This window comes from Ranitomeya variabilis, chromosome 2 (assembly GCF_051348905.1).
Source record: "Ranitomeya variabilis isolate aRanVar5 chromosome 2, aRanVar5.hap1, whole genome shotgun sequence".
Classification (NCBI taxonomy): domain Eukaryota; kingdom Metazoa; phylum Chordata; class Amphibia; order Anura; family Dendrobatidae; genus Ranitomeya; species Ranitomeya variabilis.
The window spans coordinates 1,070,027,654-1,070,054,060 of record NC_135233.1 but is presented as its reverse complement, the minus strand read 5'-3'; the positions used below and the strand labels follow the sequence as shown (position 1 = coordinate 1,070,054,060).

At 42.0% G+C, this 26,407-nt stretch overlaps 1 protein-coding gene and 1 long non-coding RNA gene across 3 annotated transcripts in view; one reads left to right on the top strand and one right to left on the bottom strand.

Moving 5' to 3' along the window:
- Positions 1-578: 578 nt before the first annotated feature.
- Positions 579-9,784, bottom strand: LOC143808673 (uncharacterized). The gene is made up of 3 exons (XR_013221995.1): positions 9,683-9,784; positions 6,071-6,361; positions 579-915 (listed from the first exon to the last, which is right to left on the bottom strand). It is a non-coding gene; the product is annotated as an uncharacterized LOC143808673 (long non-coding RNA).
- Positions 8,646-26,407, top strand: part of RUNX2 (RUNX family transcription factor 2) — a 66,978-nt gene continuing 49,216 nt past the window's right edge. Inside the window, exons 1-2 of one of the 2 annotated variants that reach the window (XM_077291573.1) lie at positions 8,646-9,803; positions 20,717-20,873. In XM_077291573.1, the coding sequence (XP_077147688.1) occupies positions 9,501-9,803; positions 20,717-20,873 (460 nt within the window). In that variant the 5' untranslated portion in view covers positions 8,646-9,500. The remainder of the gene's footprint in view (positions 9,804-20,716; positions 20,874-26,407) is intronic. The other variant, XM_077291572.1, reaches the window with a different exon arrangement.

Sequence of the window (26,407 nt, the reverse complement as noted above, 5' to 3'; positions counted from 1 at the left end):
TCCTCAATCCGGATTTAATGCCCCTCATCATGGATCTCTTCTTAGTATGTCTTCCATTTTGCTGCTCAAAGAAAACCCTGATTCTTCTTATCCATCTCCCCTCCCAAGACGCGCGTCGCCCTCTTTTATAATCCATTCAGAAGCCGGCAGCTGTGGGGTGTTAGCCATGGGCGGCACATGATGTTGCTGTCATGCTCTGTTGGTGACAGCCTTGCTGACGTCAGCTGCCAGGCTCTCATTGGCCGACGACGTGTATGCAATGTAGGGAGTTGGCGAGTCTCTACGCCACAATACATTGGAGAGGAACGTGCGTCCAGCTGACATATGCGCTGAACCAGGCAGGCCGCCTCCCGCATGGGCCCTATTGCGGTAGGACCCTTCTAAGACTGCGACCGTTTCGCCCCAGCATATGGCTAAGTTGGTGGGAAAATGTTTAAAGCGTATGGCTCTTGGAAGATGAAGAGAAAAAGAACAAAAGTAAAAATGTCCATATCTTTAAGGGATTCGTTACAAATATTATTATTCATTTTATAATGTATATTTTTATTAATAATAATAATAATAAACAATCCTCCGGCGCGACATAGAATGAACCCTGAAATGTAATGAGCCTTCTTCTTGGCACCGGTGGCGTCGTATTAGCTCACTGTATTAATACTGGCAACATGTTTTCTTACAAAAGATACAATGCAATAAATAAACAGAGCGGCAATAGCTGCACAAGGCCGGAGAATGGCGCTGTCACCCGGGAGGTGGGACGCTGATGAGTAAGGGATCCGCCACATTGGGCAACACTTCCCTCTTCACGTTCCGGCTCGGGAACACGGTGCGGCGCTGGCTCTGGGCTCACACGGAACACAGCACGGCTCAGTTCTCCAGTCATTCCAGCGGCCTGAGTTGGGCGAGAGCTCTCCCCTGTGACGGAAAAGATAATTTTTTAAAGACTTTATTCTGGAGGATGGAGATCAGGAGCCAGGAAATAGAGATCTGGATTTAACCCCATGTGAACACAACAGACCCGCGGCTTTATCCACAGCACTACACAGAGGATGATGTATGCTGTATACCACCTGTATGCAGATAGTGATAATGGTATAACCTGGGCATCCGCTGTATACAGTTAGATAAGATGTGCAACTTATACAGCAGTACATGTGTAATTATATACAGAGGATACCCGGGTTATACCGGCTGTACATATATAATTATATAAAGGAGATACCCGGGTTATACCGGCTGTACATATATAATTATACACAGAGGATAGCCGGGTTATACCAGCTGTACATATATAATTATATACAGAGGATACCCGGGTGATACCAGCTGTGCATATTTAATTATATACAGAGGATATCCAGTTATACCAGCTGTACATATATGATTATATACAGGAGATGCCCAGGTTATACCAGCTGTACATATATGATTATATACAGAGGATACCCGGGTTATACCAGCTGTACATATATAATTATATACAGAGGATCCACGGGTTATACCAGCTGTACATATATAATTATATACAGGAGATACCCATGTTATACCAGCTATACATATATAATTATATACAGAGGATGCCCGGGTTATACCGGCTGTACATATATGATTATATACAGAGGATACCCGGGTTATACCAGCTGTACATACATTATACCAGCTGTACATATACGATTATATACAGGAGATACCCAGGTTATATCGGCTGTGCATATATAATTATATACAGGAGATGCCCAGGTTATACCGGCTGTGCATATATAATTATATACAGGAGATGTCCAGGTTATACCAGCTGTACATATGTAATTATATACAGAAGATACCCAGGTTATACCGGCTGTACATATATAATTATATACAGGAGATGCTCAGGTTATATCGGCTGTGCATATATAATTATATACAGGAGATACCCAGGTTATACCAGTTGTACATATATCATTATATACAGGAGATACCCAGGTTATTCCAGCAGTACATATATAATTATATACAGGAGATACCCAGGTTATACCGGCTGTACATATATAATTATACACGGGAGATACCCAAGTTATACCGGCTGTACATATATAATTATATACAGGAGATGCCCAGGTTATATCAGCTGTGCATATATAATTATGTGCATATATAATTATATACAGGAGATACCCAGGTTATACCAGCTGTTCATATATAATTATATACAGGAGATGCCCAGGTTATACCGGCTGTACATATATAATTATATACAGGAGATACCCAGGTTATACCGGCTGTACATATATAATTATATACATAGGATACCCGGTTATACCAGCTATACAAATATAATTATATACAGGATATACCCAGGTTATTCCAGCAGTACATATATAATTATATACAAGAGATACCAAGGTTATATCAGCTGTACATGTATAATTATATACAGGAGATACCCAGGTTATACCAGCTGTAAACATATAATTATATACAGAAGATACCCAGGTTATACCGGCTGTACATATATAATTATATACAGGAGATACCCATGTTATACCGGCTGTACATATATATATACAGGAGATGCCCAGGTTATATCAGCTGTGCATATATAATTATATACAGGAGATACCCAGGTTATACCAGCTGTACATATATAATTGTATATAGAAGATACCCAGGTTATACCGGCTGTACATATATAATTATAAACAGGAGATGCCCAGGTTATATCGGCTGTGCATATATAATTATATACAGAGGATATCCAGTTATACCAGCTGTACATATATAATTATATACAGGAGATGCCCAGGTTATATCAGCTGTACATGTATAATTATATACAGGAGATACCCAGGTTATACCAGCTGTAAACATATAATTATATACAGGACATACTCAGGTTATACCAGCATTACATATATAATTATATACAGAAGATACCCAGGTTATACCAGCAGTACATATGGAATTATATACAGAAGATACCCAGGTTATATCGGCTGTACATATATAATTATATACAGGAGATGCCCAGGTTATATCGGCTGTGCATATATAATTATATACAGAGGATATCCAGTTATACCAGCTGTACATATATAATTATATACAGGAGATGCCCAGGTTATATCAGCTGTACATGTATAATTATATACAGGAGATACCCAGGTTATACCAGCTGTAAACATATAATTATGTACAGGACATACTCAGGTTATACCAGCATTACATATATAATTATATACAGAAGATACCCAGGTTATACCAGCAGTACATATGGAATTATATACAGAAGATACCCAGGTTATATCGGCTGTACATATATAATTATATACAGGAGATGCCCAGTTTATAACAGCTGTACATATATAATTACTAGATGGTAGCCCGATTCTAACGCATCAGGTATTCTAGAATATGTATGTATGTACGTTGCGCTTAGCACAGTCACGTAGTTTATAACACAGCCCACGTAATATACAGCACAGCCACGTAGTATATAGCACAGCCACATAGTATATAACACAGCCATGTAGTATATAACACAGCCACATAGTATATAACACAGCCACGTAGTATATAACACAGACAGCCACGTTGTATATAGCACAGCCACGTAGTATATAGCACAGCCACGTAGTATATAACACAGCCACGTAGTATATAGCAGCCACATAGTATATAGCACAGCCCACGTAACAGACAACCACGTAGTATATAGCAGCCACGTAGTATATAACACAGCCCACGTAATATATAGCACAGCCCACGAAATATATAGCATAGCCCACGTAATATATAGCACAGCCCACACAGTATATAACACAGGCCACGTAGTATATAACATAGCCCACACAGTATATAACACTGCCCAAGTAGTATATAGCAGCCAGGCAGTATATAACACAGCCCACGTAGTATATAACACAGGCCACGCAGTATATAACAGCCCACGCAGTATATAACACAGGCCACACAGTATATAACAAAGCCCACACAGTATATAACACAGGCCACACAATATATAACACAGCCCACGTAGTATATAGCACAGCCACGTAGTATATAGCAGCTAGGCAGTATATAACACAGCCCATGTAATATATAGCACAGCCCACGTAGTATATAACACAGCCCACGTAGTATATAACACAGGCCACGCAGTATATAACACAGCCCACACAGTATATAACACAGCCCACGTAGTATATAACACAGCCCACGCAGTATATAACACAGCCACGTAGTATATAACACAGGACACGCAGTATATAACACAGCCCACGTAGTATATAACACAGGCCACACAGTACATAACACGGCCCATGCAGTATATAACACAGCCCACGTAGTATATAGCAGTGTGGGCACCATATCCCTGTAAAAAAAAAATAGTTATATACTCACCCTCCGGCATCCACCGAAGCTGTCCCGATGGACGTCGGAAGGTGAGAATAGCACAATTTATTTTTTTTTTAAATTATTTTTAACATTGTATCTTTTTACTATTGGTGCTGCATAGGCAGCATAAATAGTAAGAAGTTGATCCGGGATGGGGCGACACACAGGCGCTGACTGGGGGGAGTAGGGAGGGGGCACTAACTTGAGGAGAGTAGAGAGGGGCCAATTCGCGGCCGGACTAAGCCAGGAGATGCCCAGGTTATATCAGCAGTACATGTATAATTATGTACAGGAGATGCCCAGGTTATACAAGCTGTACATGAATAATTATATAAAGGAGTTTCCCAGGTCATACCAGCAGTACATATGGAATTATATACAGGAGAGACCCAGGTTATACCAGCAGTACATGTATAATTATATACAGGAGATGCCCAGGTTATACCAGCAGTAGATATGGAATTATATACAGGAGAGACCCAGGTTATAAAAGCAGTACATTTATAATTATATACAGGAGATGCCCAGCAGTACATATGGAATTATATACAGGACATACCCAGGTTATACCAGCAGTATATATATAATTATATACAGGAGATGCCCAGGTTATACAAGCTGTACATGAATAATTATATACAGGAGTTGCCCAGGTTATACCAGCAGTTCATATGGAATTATATACAGGAGAGACCCAGGTTATACCAGCAGTACATGTATAATTATATACAAGAGATGCCCAGGTTATACCAGCAGTACATATGGAATTATATACAGGACATACCCAGGTTATACCAGCAGTACATATATAATTATATACAGGAGATACCCAGGTTATACCAGTTGTACATCTACGTATAATTACGTATATACAGAAGATACCCAGGTTATACGAGCAGTACATATATAATTATATACACAAGATACCCAGGCTGTACCAGCTATACATATATAATTGTATTCAGAAGATACCCATGTTATACTAGCTTTACATATACTGTATAATTATATACAGAAGATAGCCATGTTATACCAGCTATACATATATAATTATATTCAGAAGATGCCCAGGTTATACCAGCTATACATATATAATTATATACATGAGATTCCCAAGTTATACCAGCTATACATATATAATTATATACAGAAGATACCCATGTTATACCAGCTATACATATATAATTATATACAGAAGATGCCCAGGTTATACCAGCTATACATATATAATTATATACAGGAGATTCCCAAGTTATACCAGCTATACATATATTATTATATACAGAAGATACCCATGTTATACCGGCTATACATATATAATTATATACAGAAAATACCCATGTTATACCAGCTATACATATATAATTATATACAGAAGATACCCATGTTATACCAGCTATACATATATAATTATATACAGAAAATACCCATGTTATACCAGCTATACATATATAAATATATACAGAAGATGCCCAGGTTATACCAGCTATACATATATAATTATATACAGAAGATACCCATGTTATACCAGCTATACATATATTATTATTATTTATTTATATAGCACCATTAATTCCATGGTGCTGTACATGAGAAAGGGTTACATACAGAATTATAGATATCCCTTACAGTACACAAATATACGATGACAGACTGGTACAGAGGGGAGAGGACCCTGTCCTTGCGGACTTACATATATAAAAGTTCCCCTGGTCCCTGCAGTTGGTCTCCAGGCATTGGACAAGATGTAGGTGACATGTATCATATCTTCACCAGAAAACCCCTTTTAACTCATCTTCAATGAATAGGGCTGAGCTGTAATACCACACACAACCTGAGGACAGGTGTGGCGCTCTTTTATAACTAAAGCAGCTTTTGATTTTCTAATCATGGACAATCCTCTTAAGTGCAGAACCAGAGCGTGTTATTTTCATCAAACCGTCAACAGCCCTGAAATAACGGGAACTGTCTGCTGCTGCGAAACCTGTTGGCGAGGTATAAATAAAGATGATTACTATTATTACACTTATTTTCAGAAAAATAAAGCACACCGCAGCCTAGTATTAGGAACGGGGCGCCACGACTTATGCCAGGACACTTTACCCTTTCTCTGCTCTGACCAGAACGTTAAGGGTTACAGAATTAGATACATTGTAACAAGAAGAAAGGAATTCGTAAATAAACGTTTCTTTCAATTTAAAGTGACGGTTCCGTATAACACATCATCTGTGTGTGATAACCGCAGACTATGCTGTATACTGCAGTAGGGGATATGTTATTCCAGCAGACTGCCACCTGTGCCTCCCCAGCTGTTATGGGACTACAACCCCCAGCATGCCTAGGAAGCTCCATGCAGTCCGCTCATCCTGTGCCTTGCACTTTCCCAACACATTCTTATTCTTTGCATTAAACCTACATTATCATATAATAACATAATCAAATGTGATTAACCCCCGCACTGCTGGCCAGACCTTTCCTATACATCTTTGGCTTTATCCCTTTCAACAAGAGATGCTGGGACTTGTAGTTTCAGCTGCAATCACTGCATCTCATCCTATTAACCCTTTTAATCTCAGATATTTAATTGAAAAAAAAAATGCAATGTGATGCACAAGGACCAAGATGGGAGATGCTGGGAGTAGTAGTTTTTAGCTAGAGTGCAACAGCCTGGGGGTTTCTGTGCAATGACCTCAGTTGCCATTATGGTGACACAACGTATTAACCCTCGCAATGGAAGGCACTCAATGCAATGTGACACTGTACAGGAGATGCTGGGAGTTGTAGTTGTAGCTAGAGGGCAGCAGGCTGGTATTCCCTCATCTGCCATCATGGCTTCCCATCCCATTAACCCCTAGTTAGAAAAAAAAGTCCTATGAGATTCCACAGGGAGCAGATTGGGAGATGTTGGGAGTTGAGTGACGGGTTAATCCCATGCTATTAACCCTTGCAGTGGAAGGGATGAAACATGCTGGGAGAGTCTCTCATCAGGTTGCAGATCCCTGTATAATGACAATAATTGGATCCCATTAACCTCTTCAGTGCCGGCCAGGGTGTCAAAGCAATGCAATCCCACTACAGTTATCTAATGATGGCATACATTACTTGTCATGTTTTTAGAAATATAAGGTATCACCCCCCCAAGAACTAGATGCAGCCCCCCCTTGCTGGAATAGCGCAGGGCACAGTAGATTTTTCCCCAAATCTCCTTGCGGCTTACCATAGGCCCTTTATCTGCAGGGGGAGGGCAGCACCACTACTATTGGGTACAGAAAATGCTTCTATTCCTAAGATCTGCCCTTTTTTTTTTGTAGCATAGACACAAACAAGCAGAAGCCTCCTCTGAGCCCAGGCTGCTGCTGCGGCTCTTTCCTGCACTTCTGGCTTCCTTGTGGCTGGTGATGAGCTCAGGGCATGGGGGGGCAGCAGGCTGGGCACATCTCCTGCTGATCAGCCTGGTCCTGGGTCAGGACACCACGTGTCTGCTGCAGAGGACTCACTATATAAACCACAAAACCCCCAATCATTCACAAAGCCAGCCTCCTGCAGAAAAAAGAGCCGGTGCTCCTCCACCACCACCACCACCATCACCATCATCATCACCACCTCCACCACCATCACCATCATCATCACCACCATCACCATCACTGGGGCTGAGGAACTTTTTTCTTTTTCTTTGCTTTTCCTCCTGCTGCCTTCATGGAGAAATCCTGACAGATCTAAAGAAGCAGCAGCAGCAGCAGTTCCTCCAATTATCAGAAAGGAGATCGCAGAAGACTTGGCGGAGGCTGCACCGATCCCTGGACACTGCAGATAAGATCGTGGGGGGACAGGCTACTGACACACGGCAGATCCCGGGTGGGGGGCGCATTCTTATTAATCAGGGACTTTCTGCAGGACAGGGGGATCCCAGACAGAACCCATGTGCGCAGAGCGAGAGGAAAGCGTATAGGTAGAGGGGGACTGGACCGAGGGGCCAGATCACACAGGAGAGGGGACACCTACCGGACCTCACAGGGACTGATCACCTCCAGGAGACAGGGATCCAGGGACTGATCACCTCCAGGAGACAGGGATCCAGGGACTGATCTCCAGCACAGGGATCCAGGGACTGATCACCTCCAGGAGACAGGGATCTAGGGACTGAACACCTCCAGGAGACAGGGATCCACAGACACAGGGACTGATCGCTTCCAGGAGACAGGGATCCACAGATACAGGAAGTGATCTCCAGCACAGGGATCTAGGGACTGAACACCTCCAGGAGACAGGGATCCACAGACACAGGGACTGATCGCTTCCAGGAGACAGGGATCCACAGATACAGGAAGTGATCTCCAGCACAGGGATCCAGGGACTGATCACTTCCAGGAGACAGGGATCTAGAATACAGGGACTGATCATCTCCAACACACAGGTATCCAGAGATCCAGGAGTGATTATCTCCAGCAGACAGGGATCCAGAGCTACAGGGAGTGATCACATTCATGGGACAGGGATCCAGGGATTGATCATCACCATCAGACAGGGATCCAGAAATAGAACAACTGATCTCCAGTAATAAAAAAAGATCCAGATATACAAGGACTGATCAGCAGACAGGGATCCAGAAAGACAAGGACTGATCATCTCCAGCAGACAGATCCAGAAATACAAGGAACGATCTCCACTAAAAAAAAGGATCCGCTAATTCAAGAATTGATCTCCAGTAGACCTGTATCCAGAGATACAACTGATCTCCTGTATAAAGGATCCAGAAACACAAGGACTGATCTCCAGTAGACAGAGATCCCGCTAATACAAGAACTAAACTTCAGCAACAACAAAAAAGGGGGATCCAGAGGACCTGATCTCCAGCAGAGAGGGATCCGCTAAACACATGAACTGATCTGGAGCGAGCTCTCCTCTCAGCCATCCACTGCTCCCCGACACAAGCAGTGATCTCCAGAAGATCCCCGAGGAGTTGGACTGATTCCTGGGATCCCCTCATTCCCCGAGCTCACCACCAGCCGCCATGTACTAGCCGTGCCCGGGGCGCCCTGTAACCCTCCGCTGCCTGACCCCCGGTGCCCGTCTTCCCCGCTGTCCTCCCCCTCATCGCCTGACAATAACCCCCGGCTGTTGTGATGCGTATTCCCGTAGATCCCAGCACCAGCCGGAGGTTCAGCCCGCCCTCCAGCAGCCTGCAGCCCGGCAAGATGAGCGACGTGAGCCCGGTGCCCGGCGGCCCGCAGCAGCCCCAGAGCCAGCAGCAGCAGCAGGAAGCGGCGCTCCCGGTGCCCCGGCTGCGGCCACACGACAACCGCACCATGGTGGAGATCATCGCCGACCACCCGGCCGAGCTGGTCCGGACTGACAGCCCCAACTTCCTGTGCTCAGTGCTGCCCTCTCACTGGCGCTGCAACAAGACGCTGCCCGTCGCCTTCAAGGTGGGTGCCGCATGTGTGTGCACGGGGGCTAATGTGTGTGCACGGGGGCTAATGTGTGTGTGCACGGGGCTAATGTGTGTGTGCACGTTGCTGAGGGGGCTAATGTGTGTGTGCACGGGGCTGAGGGGTGCGGGGAGACCTGTACAACGTGCTGTATCAGCCGGGGCAACTGCCAGCACTAATGTGCTGCACTAACGGCTGCCGGAGATTCCAGCCTCCAACCTGCTCTGCGGCTTGTGCTGCGCTGCCAAAGCTCCTGCACCCTCTGCTGCCCGGTCCTGCACCCTCTGCTGCCCGGTCCTGCACCCTCTGCTGCCCGGTCCTGCACCCTCTGCTGCCCGGTCCTGCACCCTCTGCTGCCCGGTCCTGCACCCTCTGCTGCCCGGTCCTGCACCCTCTGCTGCCCGGACCTGCACCCTCTGCTTCCCGGTCCTGCACCCTCTGCTGCCCGGTCCTGCACCCTCTGCTGCCCGGTCCTGCACCCTCTGCTGCCCGGTCCTGCACCCTCTGCTGCCCGGTCCTGCACCCTCTGCTGCCCGGTCCTGCACCCTCTGCTGCCCGGTCCTGCACCCTCTGCTGCCCGGTCCTGCACCCTCTGCTGCCCGGACCTGCACCCTCTGCTTCCCGGTCCTGCACCCTCTGCTGCCCGGTCCTGCACCCTCTGCTGCCCGGTCCTGCACCCTCTGCTGCCCGGTCCTGCACCCTCTGCTGCCCGGTCCTGCACCCTCTGCTGCCCGGTCCTGCACCCTCTGCTGCCCGGTCCTGCACCCTCTGCTTCCCGGTCCTGCACCTCCTGCTGCCTGGTCCTGCACCCTCTGCTGCCCGGTCCTGCACCCTCTGCTTCCCGGTCCTGCACCCTCTGCTTTTCGGTCCTGCACCTCCTGCTGCCCGGTCCAACGCTGCACTGCATGATAATGGCCTCCTGTAATGTAAGGTATCTGGAATAAAACAGCTGCAGGCAAGATATTTATATATGTATATCTCAGTCACCATATATCTCTATATCACACTGTTATATATAGAAACTCACAAAGATATGTATAACAGATATATATATATATAACAGTTTAATATAGAGATATATGGTGATATTATATCTATATGTAAATTCACTATATATTTCTATATCGCCCTGTTATATTATACAGCTTGGCACATTATAATACAAAATAAATAATACACCGGCTGATGCTTAATAATTCACACCAACACCTGATGGATGTAAAATGTATGGGATGTAATCCACAGTGTGATACACAGTAACTCCCCGACAGCCTGATGTGTCTGTATGATGGCACACACTGCCAGAGAGAGGACACACAACACACTACAGTGGAATCACAGCACTTTACACTTGAAGGTACAGTTAGGCTCCGTCCTAAAACAGTTACCCCAGAAGGGCAATTTGTTTATGTAGTGTCAGTCTGCATCTCTATCTATCTATCATCTATCTATCTATCTATCTATCTATCTATCTATCTATCTATCTATCTATCTATCTATTATCTATGATCTATCTATCTATTATCTATCTATCTATCTATCTATCTATCTATCTATCTATCTATCTATCTATCTATCATCTATCTATTATCTATCTATCTATCTATCTATCTATCTATCTATCTATCATCTATCTATCTATCTATCTATCTATCTATCTATCTATCTATTATCTATGATCTATCTATCTATTATCTATGATCTATCTATCTATTATCTATGATCTATCTATCTATTATCTATCTATCTATCTATCTATCTATCTATCTATCATCTATCTATTATCTATCTATCTATCTATCTATCTATCTATCTATCTATCATCTATCGATCTATCATCTATCTATCTATCTATCTATCTATCTATCTATCTATCTATCTATCATCTATCTATTATCTATCTATCTATCTATCTATCTATCTATCTATCTATCATCTATCGATCTATCATCTATCTATCTATCTATCTATCTATCTATCTATCTATCTATCATCTATCGATCTATCATCTATCTATCTATCTATCTATCTATCTATCTATCTATCTATCTATCTATCTATCTATTATCTATGATCTATCTATCTATTATCTATCTATCTATCTATCTATCTATCTATCTATCTATCTATCTATCTATCTATCATCTATCTATTATCTATCTATCTATCTATCTATCTATCTATCTATCTATCTATTATCTATCATCTATCTATCTATCTATCTATCTATCTATCTATCTATCATCTATCTATCTATCTATCTATCTATCTATCTATCTATCTATCAATTATCTATCTATCTATCTATCTATCTATCTATCTATTATCTATCGATCATCTATCTATTATCTATCTATTCCCTTGGCAGTGTACTAGTTAATTCTCTTTTTGCTGTCTGTGTTTTCCTGTTTTATGATTGGAGCCAAGTATTTTAATTTACAGTAAATATCCCCAGAGGGGTTTCTGCATAACCCCAGGATGCAGCAGAATGTTTCTCCAGGGGGCACATGTATAACACTAAGTTACTGCTGCATCAAACTAACAGGATGGGAAGTGTCTCTGGGGAATAGATGCAGCGTTCTGTACTCTGTGCACTATGTGGCATCACACAGACACTGGCCAGGATGGTGTCACCTCCGTACAGGAGCTGCACAATCATCTATTGTGTTTGTACAGCGCAAATTGCTTTATATTATTAGTACCAGGGTTTGGTCAGATGAGCTAGAAAGGAAAGCTGCAAATGTATCGTGCAATTTTAGCTAAACATGTTTTTTAACCGGAAAACCATCGGTTCATTTTCAAACAACAAAAAAAATATCCTTAACTTTCAGTTCCATTCTTTAATGAACGTGGCCACAAAATACATAAACAAACAATATATGTTGTATAATGCTGGCAGGCTTATAATGTAATTATTAGCTATTGTAGTTTAGTTTTACTTGGGACATAAACAAACAGACAAAACACATAAACATATTCTTTAGAATAGGAGCCTAGATGTTTCAGGAAAAATATAGAATCCTTGCTTTAAACTACAAAACTGTTGCCACATAGTGTTACTATATATATTTATATAAATATATATATATTCACAAATGCATATATGTATATATATATATATATATATATATATATATATACAGGTGTCACATGCATATATTTTGTTTTATATATATATATATATATATATATATATATATATATATATATATGTTTTAATTAAATACATTGTGAAAAATTGTTTATATAGTGATTTTGTGAATGCTCAATTTATATTTAATTTAATTCTATTTATAGGACATATTTGCAGTCTCTAGAGCATCTAGCCAGTTAGATAGTAATAATAATAATAATAATAAATATATAAAATAATGTGACTATATGTTATTCTTGGAAATATTATTGGACACAGGTTAACATAGGCATCATTTGTGCTTTAGTTAAAACCAATAAACCTATATAGCCATATTTATATTTTACATTAATGTGTAAAAATAAAGAATACAAAAATAAAATAAAATTAGGAAAAAAATTGCACTGTGTATTTTTTTTTTAATGCTAGCTGCTTTAGCTGAGCGGGTGTTTGTGGGCAGTAGTTACAGGAGAATTATTTACTAACGCCTGGCTACTGTACCAGTGGCAAACTACAGGTCGGTAAAACAATGACTCCCTTCTACGCAACCTCAGTGAGAATTTCTATGAGTCACACGTGAAAATTTACAACACAGAAAAAGCGGCAAAAGTTATTTTCTAACATATTTGTCCTTAAATTTCTGTGTCATTTTTTTTTCTTTTTTTAATTTCCTCTTTCTCGTTTTAGTTTGTCACGTTAAAATCCATATTATTATTATTATTATTTTCATTACTATTATTACTTTTTTTTATTTATAATATCTTCGAATACAGTACACGGACACGTTCTTGAAAAATGGTCAATAAACATTGACATGACCACCTGACAATAAAAAGTAATGACGTCTGTGTTATTTTTGTCTTAAAAAATAATGACCTTTTTGTGCTTTTAAACCGATATATTGTAACTATAATATTTTTATTCTTCAAAACAGCTCAAATTTTATTTTTTTTTTCCCTATTTTTTCTCATAATATTTTTAGAGTTTTACGATTACACAAAAAATACTGTTGAAAATGTCCTGGGAAAAAAAAAATCTGAATTTATAGTTATTCAACTACTTATTATTTTATTACATTTTTTTACATATTTATATATTTTTACCCTTTTTTTAATGTGTATTTTATGTGATCATGCAGGTGCAATATTTTATTGCTTTTTTTTAGTTTATTTAGTCTAAGCTTATAAATGGCCTATGAAGCTTACTCTATATAACGGAACTAATACAGACACACAACATGTTTTTGATGTGTTTATTTCGCCTAACCAAGGATGGATGATATAGGGAAATCTCCTCCTGCCTTTGGCGAAAAAACAAGGAAAAAAACTCAAAACTACCGAACATCCAAGTTAATAGTGGTCAATATAATTGATAGTTTTCTTGATTCTTTTGTTCCTGTGTATGTCTTGCTTGTTTGACATGTTCCTGTGTATGACTTGCTTATTTGACATGCATTTTTTTATTATTAGACATATACTTGTATGTTTTTTTGTTGTCGTTTCTTGCTATTTTATACAATTACATATCAAAAATGGTTTGTAGGAATCGGAATTGGATCGATCATCTCTCCATTTATGACTTCCTGACAAAGCTATTATGATAAACTGATCATTATAATTAAGCAAATGGTTAAAGTACCTCGATAATTTTTACACATTTTTTTTTTGTAGTCCTTTTATGTTTCTTTTATCAACCAGAAGTAGTTTTTTTTTACGGCACAGTGATAAGAACTTCTCACTTGTCTGCTCCATTCGTTGCAGTGCCATTCATTCACAATAGAAGATATTATATTATTTTTATTATATTTATTTTTTCAGAATTTTTAATTATGGTACTATTACCATTGTATTTTATATTGTTTTACACAATTTAATATTAAATGTCACCATTGTAATATAGACAGGTTATTAAACAATATAGATCATGTCCTTAAAAAAATATCTATCTTTTTTCTACCATACTTAAAGGGATTTACCAGGAGTCTATAAAATGTAAACCTTACTTAAAGATTGTAAGGGCATAGACTTTAAAATCATAATCGACAGCTTTCTGAAATTGAAGCCAGTTCGTAAAAAAATGAGAACTATTGTCCAGTGTCTATAATAATAATAATAATAATAATAATAATAAAAATGTACCTTTGAATATTTTAGAAAAACTGGAGGTTATTGTGATCGTAATGATCTTTTCAGTGTCAATATCTTATGATCTGGGCCATCATTACATTTTGGGTTTTTAAAATTAGGTACATTTTTTACTTGTCTTTGATTTTTTTTAAGTAAATTTTCTGCAGAAAAAAATAAAATCACAAAAAAGGCTTTTCCATCCAAGGGTCAACATGTATGTAAGTAGTAACACTGATCTACGTGCATCACAGTTCTTTAGATCTATTCTTGACTTGAGGAGTGATCACATTTGGGATAATATATTTGCTCCATAATTGTCTTACTTTTTATATTGTCAGTGGTCCTGGCTCTCCAAATGAAATGTAGCAAAATAATGTGCAATTTAAGGTCCCGGGTGACCTCTCCAGGAGCTACGGCTATACCTCTCCAGGAGCGACAGGTATACCTCTCCAGGAGCGACAGGTAGACCTCCCCAGGAGCGACAGTTAGACCACTCCAGGAGCTACAGGTAGACCTCTCCAGGAGCTACAGGTAGACCACTCCAGGAGCTACAGGTAGACCTCCCCAGGAGCGACAGGTAGACCACTCCAGGAGTTACAGGTAGACCTCCCCAGGAGCGACAGGTAGACCACTCCAGGAGCTACAGGTAGACCTCTCCAGGAGCTACAGGTAGACCTCTCCAGGAGCAACAGGTAAACCTCCCCAGGAGCGACAGGTAGACCTCTCCAGGAGCTACAGGTAGACCACTCCAGGAGTTACAGGTAGACCTCTCCAGGAGTTACAGGTAGACCACTCCAGGAGTTACAGGTAGACCTCTCCAGGAGTTACAGGTAGAACTCTCCAGGAGTTACAGGTAGACCTCTCCAGGAGCTACAGGTAGACAACTCCAGGAGCTACAGGTAGACCTCTCCAGGAGCTACAGGTAGACCTCACCAAGAGCTACAGGTAGACCACTCCAGGAGCTACGGGTAGACCTCTCCAGGAGCTATGGGTAGACTTCTCCAGGAGCTACCGGTGGACCTCTACAGGAGCGACAGGTAGACCTCTCCAGGAGCGACAGGTAGACCACTCCAGGAGTTACAGGTAGACCTCTCCAAGAGTTACAGGTCAACCACTCCAGGAGTTACAGTTAGACCTCTCCAGGAGTTACAGGTAGACCTCTCCAGGAGCTATAGGTAGACCTCTCCAAGAGCTACCGGTGGACCTCTACAGGAGCGACAGGTAGACCTCTACAGGAGCTACAGGTAGACCACTCCAGGATCTACAGGTAGACCTCCAGGAGCTACAGGTAGACCGCTCTAGGAGCTACGGGTAGATCACTCCAGGAGCTACGGGTAGACTTCTCCAGGAGCTACCGGGGACCTCTACAGGAGCAACAGGTAGACCTCTACAGGAGCAACAGGTAGACCTCTCCAGGAGCTACAGGTAGACCACTCCAGGAGCTACAGGTAGACCTCTCCAGGAGCTACAGGTAGACCTATCCAGGAGCTACAGGTAGACCTATCCAGGGGCTACAGGTAGACCTATCCAGGAGCTACAGGAAGACCACTCCAGGAGCTACAGGTAGACCTCTCCAGGAGCTACCATTAATTCCTAAGGTCCCTGCAATAGACTTAGATTAAAAAAAAATCACAAAATGTTATGGCCCACTTAGAAATGTCTTAAAGCATTTGCCCCCCTCTTGGCCTCTGTGATTTGTCCCAGACTATTGTGAATAAGGAGAACTCATGACCTTACTTGACTTTTTAAGCTCAAGATCAGAGTAGATGGTAGAGATTTGTTCAAAAGAGTCTTGTTTGTTTTGTTTTTTTGTCATGGTTTGCGTTGTGGGCAAGAAAAGTAGGTGGATGCATAGATGGGAGGATGCAGGGTTAGTTTGCAAATACTCTTTGTTTGAGATGTAATGTATTGAGTCTTTTACTGATGAGTGCACAATTCTGATTGTGGTCAGTTGTGAGGTCTCCTATAATGAGCAGTGATGGGGATGTTATAAAAACCATGGACATTTACATCTTCACTACAGACGAGCAAGTATGGCAAATTTTGGTTCACCGTTGGGCAGTTTTCCAATTATAGAACCATATTAGCAGAATATAAGACAAAGGAGGCTGAAATACTTTATTTCAGGTCCCTGTTTACCTTTCTTGGTGGAAATATGGCTCCTTGGTTGGAAACGTGGCGGCTGGGAAATCAACAGTAAATCCATTTTTTTTTTACTTATTTGCTAATTTCTATTCTTGGATTTTAGAAACATTGTTGTTAACTTTATCTAAGTAGGATATAATAATTTATTAAAGAGGTTGTCCACTACTTTAACAATGATGAGCTATCCTTAGGATAAATCGTCAATGTCTGGTGGGGTTGCGACACACGGCACCCCCGCCTATCAGCGACTACCGGAAGTGCTCAGTTACAGAGCTGCTCCATCTCCTGATAGTAGCTGTGGCTGGATACAGCACATCTGCCCCCATTCAAATGTATAGGGGGTCCGGATGTATAGTACTCGGCCTCAGCCACTAGCAGTAGATGGAGCAGTTCCATAACTGAGCACTTCTGGCAGCCGCCGGCACCGAGAACAGCTGATCGGGTGGCGTGCCTGGTGTCGCACCCCCACCGATCAGACATTGACAACCTACCCTAAGGTTAGGTCATCAATGTTAAAAGTAGTGGACAACCTCTTTATGTAAATGACTCTCTTAAGCTTTGATCACACTGTTTTCTATGTTTAGTTTTTGAAGTTTATTGTGTTTCGTAAAAAACAAGAAAAATTTGCTTCCATTGTATCAGGATCTAATTTTTACAAAATTTACAGAAAATAAAAATGTTTGTACAATGGATTGAAAAAGTGGGATAGAAAACACCGATCGGCAAAAAATCATCTAAAACTCTTGTAGGGTGATGCGCTTCTCAAAGTAGAGTCCGAATACAATGATTTAAGGGATTTTAAAACCCATAGAAGATCGGGGTGACCTTACTCCTAAGGAGATGGTTAGCTAAATTGCTGCATAGTTTAGACTTTTTATGCCTTGCTATGATGGATCAGCTGTCACAAATGTGATAACTCCACGGATTAAACATTTTGTATTCCCGCTTCTGAAACTTGTGGCATATCGATAGAATGTTGTGTAGACATCAGGGGCCTAATAACTCCAATTCTTCAAACCAGTTGTCCTACTCGTAACGGAAACCCGTGTTCGATAGGTCAAACCCTCGATTTAGTGGCAACCACTCAAAGTACTACATAGAAAGATGGCAATGTCTGTACATTCGAGGTTGTTCCAGTAGAGATGAAGTGAAGGTGGCCGATCTGTGGCCAGCTCGGTGGCTCAGTGGTTAGCACTGTTGCTTTGGGTCCCACCAAAGACAACATCAGCAAGGAGTTTGTATGTTCTCCCCGTGTTTGCGTGGATTTCCTCCGGGTTCTCTGGTTTTCTTCCACACTCCAAATACATACTGATAGGGAATGTATATTGTGAACCCCATTGGGGATGGTGATAATGATGGCATTATATAAGTGAGTAAAATAACAAAGCTAAAGAAATGTGTCAGGAGGCTGCTGGTAAAGCCATCTCGTAACTTCTGGATGTGAGATGTGTGTTAGATCAGGCGCTAGAATAGTTTCCAATCCTTTTGAATAAAAGTCTGATCTGAGTCCTCTATAAAGACCCCATGAGCTGCCGTAGTCTGTACTATCTTGGGTTTATAACTTTTATAAGGAAACTAAACTTTTTTTTTTCTATATTTGCTCTCAAATCTGATCTCTGAGTGCTCGAGCCTTCCTGGAAAATGACATGTACGTTGTTATCGTGATTCTCAGAACGAACGATTTTCATTGCTCCCCATGAGACATTACACCGGACTTGCTTTAGCCATTTTAGATTTCTGGATATACTGTATATCTTTATATAGTGTATACAACGTTTGTGTATAAAATCTACGTAAAATCTTTGGCCCCGATTATTCATCGTTGCATGTCAGCAAGTTATTTTTTTTATTTTTGTGCGAATACATCTCAATTAGTGATTTTTTTTTCTATTATTTGTTCCAATTCCATCAAGCGATTTGTGGTTTATTTGCGTTTCTAAAGTTGACATCAGCGTGCCGTTTTCTGTTGTTTTATACAGATTCATGAAATGCGACTTTTCTCATAAAATAAAAAAAAGTCACAAAATTTGGTGCAACTCTACTTTAGTCTTTTCTTGTATGTGCACCAGTTATTTTGAAACATATTTTGCGAAATATGTGGCTTTTCCCGATAAGTAGTGTCAAAACCAGTTAAAGACAGAAAAAAAGACAATTTTGGGCTTTGCACAAAATTCATGAATCGCACGTGCCATATGATGAATATGGCGTAAAAAACGACAGTGGTAAACACAAGGCAAAAACTGCAAATGATGAATCAGGCCATCTAACAAATTGTGTACATACATTACTGATCCTGTACTGATCCTGAGTTACATCCTGTATTATACCCCAGAGCTGCACTTACTATTCTGCTGGTGCAGTCACTGTGTACATTCATTACATTACTGATCCTGAGTTACATCCTGTATTATACCCCAGAGCTGCACTCACTAATCTGCTGGGGCCGTCACTGTGTACATACATTACATTACTGATCCTGTACTGATCCTGAGTTACCTCCTGTATTATACTCCAGAGCTGCACTCACTATTATGCTGGTGCAGTCACTGTGTACATACATTACATTACTGATCCTGAGTTATATCCTGTATTATACCCCAGAGCTGCACTCACTATTCTGCTGGTGCAGTCACTGTGTACATACATTACATTACTGATCCTGAGTTACATCCGGTATTATACTTCAGAGCTGCACTCACTATTCTGCTGGTGCAGTCACTGTGTACATACATTACATTACTGATCCTGAGTTATATCCTGTATTATACCCCAGAGCTGCACTCACTATTCTGCTGGTGCAGTCACTGTGTACATACATTACATTACTGATCCTGAGTTACATCCGGTATTATACTCCAGAGCTGCACTCACTATTCTGCTGGTGCAGTCACTGTGTACATACATTACATTACTGATCCTGAGTTATATCCTGTATTATACCCTAGAGCTGCACTCACTATTCTGCTGGTGCAGTCACTGTGCACATACATTACATTACTGATCCTGTACTGACCCTTAGTTACATTTTGTATTGTGAGGGATTCCATTAAATGCTGTGGGTCATTGTGCTCTCCGTTTTAGAAGTGGACAGCACAAGGGAAAAACACAAGTGTGTGAATGTAGCGTTGCCTGCAGCTTGTCCAGATTTGCTAATACATTTAAAGGGGTTGTTTGGCTTCAGGCTACAAGTCTGCAGTCACTTTATGTGGGAATCCTAACATTGCATGCATTGCACCCTGTGAGGATTCTCTAGCGCCAGGAGCGGGCGCTCATGTGACCCCAAGTATGTATTTTGCATACTCCCAGCCACATTCCGACTAGACTGTGTCCAGCCTTGCTCAATATGCTTGCATTGAGAGAGGTAGCACATGTCTAGTTGGCATGTGACCCAATGTATGCAAATCATATACTTTGCGGACACGTAGTGGAACTATAACCCTCCTCATTTATTTTCTACATCCACCATTACTGCGTCCGATTAATTGTCTAACATTGTATCTTCATAGGTGGTTGCACTTGGAGAGGTGGCGGATGGCTCTGTGGTCACTGTCATGGCTGGGAACGATGAAAACTATTCTGCTGAACTCAGGAATGCTTCTGCTGTCATGAAAAATCAAGTGGCGAGGTTTAACGACCTGAGATTTGTGGGCAGGAGCGGAAGAGGTAGGTTCTCTGCTTCTGTCATTGATAATCTTGTGGCTAAACCTTTGTGTGTCTGACGAGGTTCTCCTACATCATCTCTGTCCGTCCCAACAGATACACCATATTCTGCCATCTCCTTATTGTTGGAAGAACTAATATTTGCTCTTATTTGTAGCCATACATGGTCAGATTCGTCTTCATCCCTCTTTTCTCTTTAGGATTTAGTTCTGGAAATTCAATTAATTATATATCAATATGGAAATCAGATTTTTTTTTAAGTGATGTTGCACATTCATGGTTTTATGTTCTGGGATCCTTTACGTAGATAATTTCTTCTTTATATAGTTACTATGCTGGAATGTTACTAATTTTAGCGGTGGTACAGTGATACTTGGGGATCTAAGACTAAGGGAAATTGTCACTTCTTGATTCATGGTATGTGTATGGACCGCAATTGTGATTCTCCTCAAGTCTGCTAGGCATATAGAAGACTATTAGTATCAGACAGAAGACCAGTGGTAGGTCCAGGGATTGAGGTCCATTCATGAACCGTGAAACCCAGATCTGTGAATCTGAGAATTCACAGCAATGACACCAAAAAAGCAAAAGCAGTGAAAATAACACACTGAGGCATAAGGAGTAAGTGCAAGGACACACTGACCCAAGGAGCAGGAGCCAAGACACCATGACACAAGGAGCAGGAGCAATGACACACTGACCCAAGGAGCAGGAGCAAAGACACAATGACCCAAGGAGAGCAGGAGCAATGACACACTGACCCAAGAAGCAGGAGCCAAGACACCATGACACAAGGAGCAGGAGCAATGACACACTGACCCAAGGAGCAGGAGCCAAGACACCATGACACAAGGAGCAGGAGCAATGACACACTGACCCAAGGAGCAGGAGCAAAGACACAATGACCCAAGGAGCAGGAGCAATGACACACTGACCCAAGGAGAGCAGGAGCAATGACACACTGACCCAAGGAGCAGGAGCCAAGACAATAACCCAAGGAGCAGGAGCAATGACACACTGACCCAAGGAGCAGGAGCAATGACACAAGGAGCAGGAGCCAAGATACACTGACCCAAGGAGGAGGAGCAATGACACACTGACCCAAGGAGCAGGAGCAATGACACACTGACGCAAGGAGCAGGAGCAAAGACACAATGACACAAGGAGCAGGAGCAATGACACACTGACCCAAGGAGCAGGAGCAAAGACACAATGACACAAGGAGCAGGAGCCAAGATACACTGACCCAAGGAGCAGGAGCAATGACACACTGACCCAAGGAGCAGGAGCAATGACACACTGACCCAAGGAGCAGGAGCAAAGACACAATGACACAAGGAGCAGGAGCAATGACACACTGACCCAAGGAGCAGGAGCAAAGACACAATGACACAAGGAGCAGTAGCAAAGATACAGTGACCCAAGAAGCAGGAGCAGTGACACAGAGACCCAAAGAGAAGGAGCAATGACATTCGGCGTCCCAGGACAATGAGAAAATTACATTTGGGGACATTAGTAATGACACATACACCCGGGATCCCTTATTTATAATTTTTCTTAATGCTGTAGCACCCAGAGGCCGGGCACCCTCAGCCTGTGCACCCACAGGCCTGACATCCACAGTCTTTGCACCCGCAGACCTGGCACACACAGGCTAGAGAGTCATAGGTAGTCATAGGCCTGGCATACAGGTTAGGGAGTCATATACTTGGCACACACAGGCTAGTCACCCACAGACCTGGCATCCACAGTCTCTGCACCCACAGGCCTGGCATCCACAGTCTCTGCACCCACAGGCCTGGCATCCACAGTCTCTGCACCCACAGGCCTGGCGTCCACAGTCTCTGCACCCACAGGCCTGGCATCCACAGTCTCTGCACCCACAGGCCTGGCATCCACAGTCTCTGCACCCACAGGCCTGGCATCCACAGTCTCTGCACCCACAGGCCTGGCATCCACAGTCTCTGCACCCACAGGCCTGGCATCCACAGTCTCTGCACCCACAGGCCTGGCATCCACAGTCTCTGCACCCACAGGCCTGGCATCCACAGTCTCTGCACCCACAGGCCTGCCACACACTTGACTTAGATACATGGCTCAGCAGACCGTATTATACATGATAGGCTTAGATACATGGCTTAGCAGACAGTATCACATGTGATTGGCTTAGATATTCCAGCTCAGCAGATACAGACATTAATCCTGATAGGATTAGCAGATAGTATCACACTTGAAAGGATTAGATACACCGGGTTATTCCACAGTATCACACATCATGGTCTTAGATAGAGGTGGCATAACAGATAGTATCATAGATTATAGGCTTAGATGCATTCTCTAAGCAGACTGTATAATATGGCAGGTTTAGATATGGCAGTTCTGCAGACAGTGTCACAGAAGATAGGATTAGATACAGTGGCTTAGCAGACAATATCACCAATAGATATACACCGGCTCAAGAGATGTTATCATACATGATAAGCTTAGATGCAGCATCTCGGCTGACGGTATCACTCATGGCGGTCTGATATACAGAATCTTAGCAGACAGTATCGCACAAGATAGACTTAGATACCTCGGATAAGTAGACTGTGTAACATATGATGGGCTTAGATACATCAGTTCAGCAGATAATATTGGACATATTTGGTGCCGCGGCCTCACGTGATAAAATTATATATAGTGGCACAGCTGACTTCATTGTTCTTGATAGGCTTAGATTCATTGGCTCAGCATTACCCATAGTGGCACCTCAGAGAGTATCACACATTGCAGGCCTGGTTAGGTTTAGATACGGCATCTCAGCAGACAGCAGCGCAAATGAGAGGTTGGATACAGCAGCGCAGCAAACAATGTGACGCATGATAGGCTGAGATACCTGGGCTCAGCAGACTGTATCATACATGATAGGTTTAGATACACCGCCTCAGTAGACAGTATCCCCCGTCATATTCTTAGATACACCACCAATAATATTACATGTGATTCATTGAAGGTGTATCACACATGATAAGCTTAGATACACCGCCTCAGTAGGCAGTATCTCACGTCATATTCTTAGATACACCACCAATAATGTTACATGTGGTTCTTTGAGGGTGTATCACACATGATAAGCTTAGATACACCGACTTAGTTGGAAAAAAAAAAGTACAGATGTTCCCCTCATCGTTATATTAAGTATCTCAGCTGCTGTGACCCGCAGTGTTTATAACGCTGCTGTGACCCACGACCTAAGGAAGTTATAAGGCACAAGGAAAGTGCGCTCCTCTCCAGAACGTATTTATCCTAGAGACTTAAAAGAAAAACAAAGGATGTTCTCCTTGTTACCATATAGACCCGGGGCTTTGGCCATGTCCCAAGTAGTCATTTTAATATTTCGGAAGGCGGGGGGGAAAAGGGGCAGACGTAGCTGCTAGCAGGGTTTTCACGCATGGGAGATGAAGAAAGGCTCTTTTGATGGGGAGTAATTATGTCCAAACAGAAGTGACCCCCTCCCTTCCTCCATTCTTATGATCTTAATGGAGAGAAAACAGGGCTTTTTTAGCTTCGCCTTTGAAGCAGGCGGGAGTTTGCGGAAGATTGGAGATTCCTCGAGTGTCTGATGATGGAGATATGGGCCCGTACTTGTCCTCCTATACTTCACTGCACTTCTTACACTACGAGGGCCCCCCGGGACCTCCTCTCCAGAACCTCTTGTCTTATGTCATTCATCTGGCTTTGTAGGCAATTTACAAAATATACATGAAATTCTACGATTTTGAAGTAAATTTTCATTTTTTTGGGTTGGGGGATTATTCTGGATTATTGGACTGCTGAAGAAAAATATACAAAAATGACTAATAAGGATTGAGGCCGTAATAAGACCCCAAGATATATTCATTATAGGTACATGGATGCCGGATTATCAGACTTTCTGGATCACGGGTTAGTACTGGGATTAAAGGAATTTTAATCTACACCATACTTTGACAGTCATCCCAGAAAAGTCAACAAGTCCCCCAGGCCTCACAAAAATTTGCCACAAACCACCCTAAAACCAACTATTTCGGGTTTTTGGGAATGCTAAAGTTTGTGTCTAGGCCTGTGCAATACTGAGGTAGCAGAGCTGAAAGTGTTACTGAAGGTAGCTGAAGGCCTTATTTATCAGTGAGGCCTAACCGAAAAAGTTAACCTTGTTGCCCATAGCAACCAATCAGAGTACAGCTTTCATTTTCCCAGAGCTGTTTACAAAATGAAAGCTGAGCTCTGATTGGTTTCTATCAACAATACAGCTAGTTTTAGTCACTGTTGAAAACATGAGGCCCACTAAGACTCATTTAACAAAACTGATTACTATGAGCAATAATTTTACTTTTAATCAGTTTTGATAAAGGAGTCCTAGTAGGCCTCATGTCTTCAAAAGTGACTAAAACAAAACTAGCCTTGTTGCCCATAGCAACCAATCAGAGCTCGGCTTCCATTTTGTAAACAGCTCTGGGAAAATGAAAGCTGTGCCCTGATTGGTTGCTATGGGCAACAAGGCTAGTTTTTACTGTTACGCAGCTTTTGTGTAATTTATTTTCATTTTTTGCACTAAATTCTTCAAAATGGCGCAGGCGGTTCATGAATTTTGAGTAAAATGAGAAAATAAATGCTCTTTATTTTCATGTTTAACCTTTTATTGAGACTTTCAGTGCAAAAAAAAATCACATGTTCGTCTAAAATGTTGCAAAATCTACATAAAATCACTCTAGGAAGGGGAGGACCTGGAGGACATGTTGCGGCTTATTAAAAAATCGGAACTGATGAATCAGCCCAAATCATTTGGAAACCCCGATCTCCTGCCTACAGCGAGGAACATAAAAAAATAACAGGTGCGCGCATGTAAAAAGGAGCAAATTAAAAGAATAGGGCGCAAATAAAAAACAGGCAAAAAAATCCCACCGGAAGCTCGAGGAAAAAAAAGACAAAAATATAATAATGAATCGGGTTCATTGTGTTGTTTGCAGAGATTTTATTAAAAAGGGCTAGAAGGGGGCAAAAAGGGGACATTGGGCAATTTGAGGGGCTGCAGCCGCCCATTTCTGAGACAGGAGAGGAAGGATGCTTTCTGTGCTGAGCTGGGGTACACAGTCCATCAGATATCTGAATTTGGCTCTGAATAAAGGTGGGATTCAAACTTCCAACATACGCCCCTACATAGTCGCTGACTGTCCCAATTTTCCTTGGACAGTCCAATAATTCGGAACAAATTTTGGGTCAGTTATTGAGCATTTTAGAGCGGTCCTGGAAGCTTCTGGAATGGGGGCTTAAATGTCTTGAATTTTAAGGGGAGTAGGTATGGACCCTTTCTGGTTTTCGCCCATGCCATGGGTCACCCATACCCTGAATTTTAAGAGGGGCAAGTATGGACCCTATCTGTTTTTTGCCCATGCCATGGGTCACCCATATATGGAATTTTAAAGGAAATAGGTATGGATGCTTTCTGTTTTTTACCCATGCCATGGTTCACCCAGACCTTGAATTTTAAGGGGGGTAGGTATGGACCCTATCTT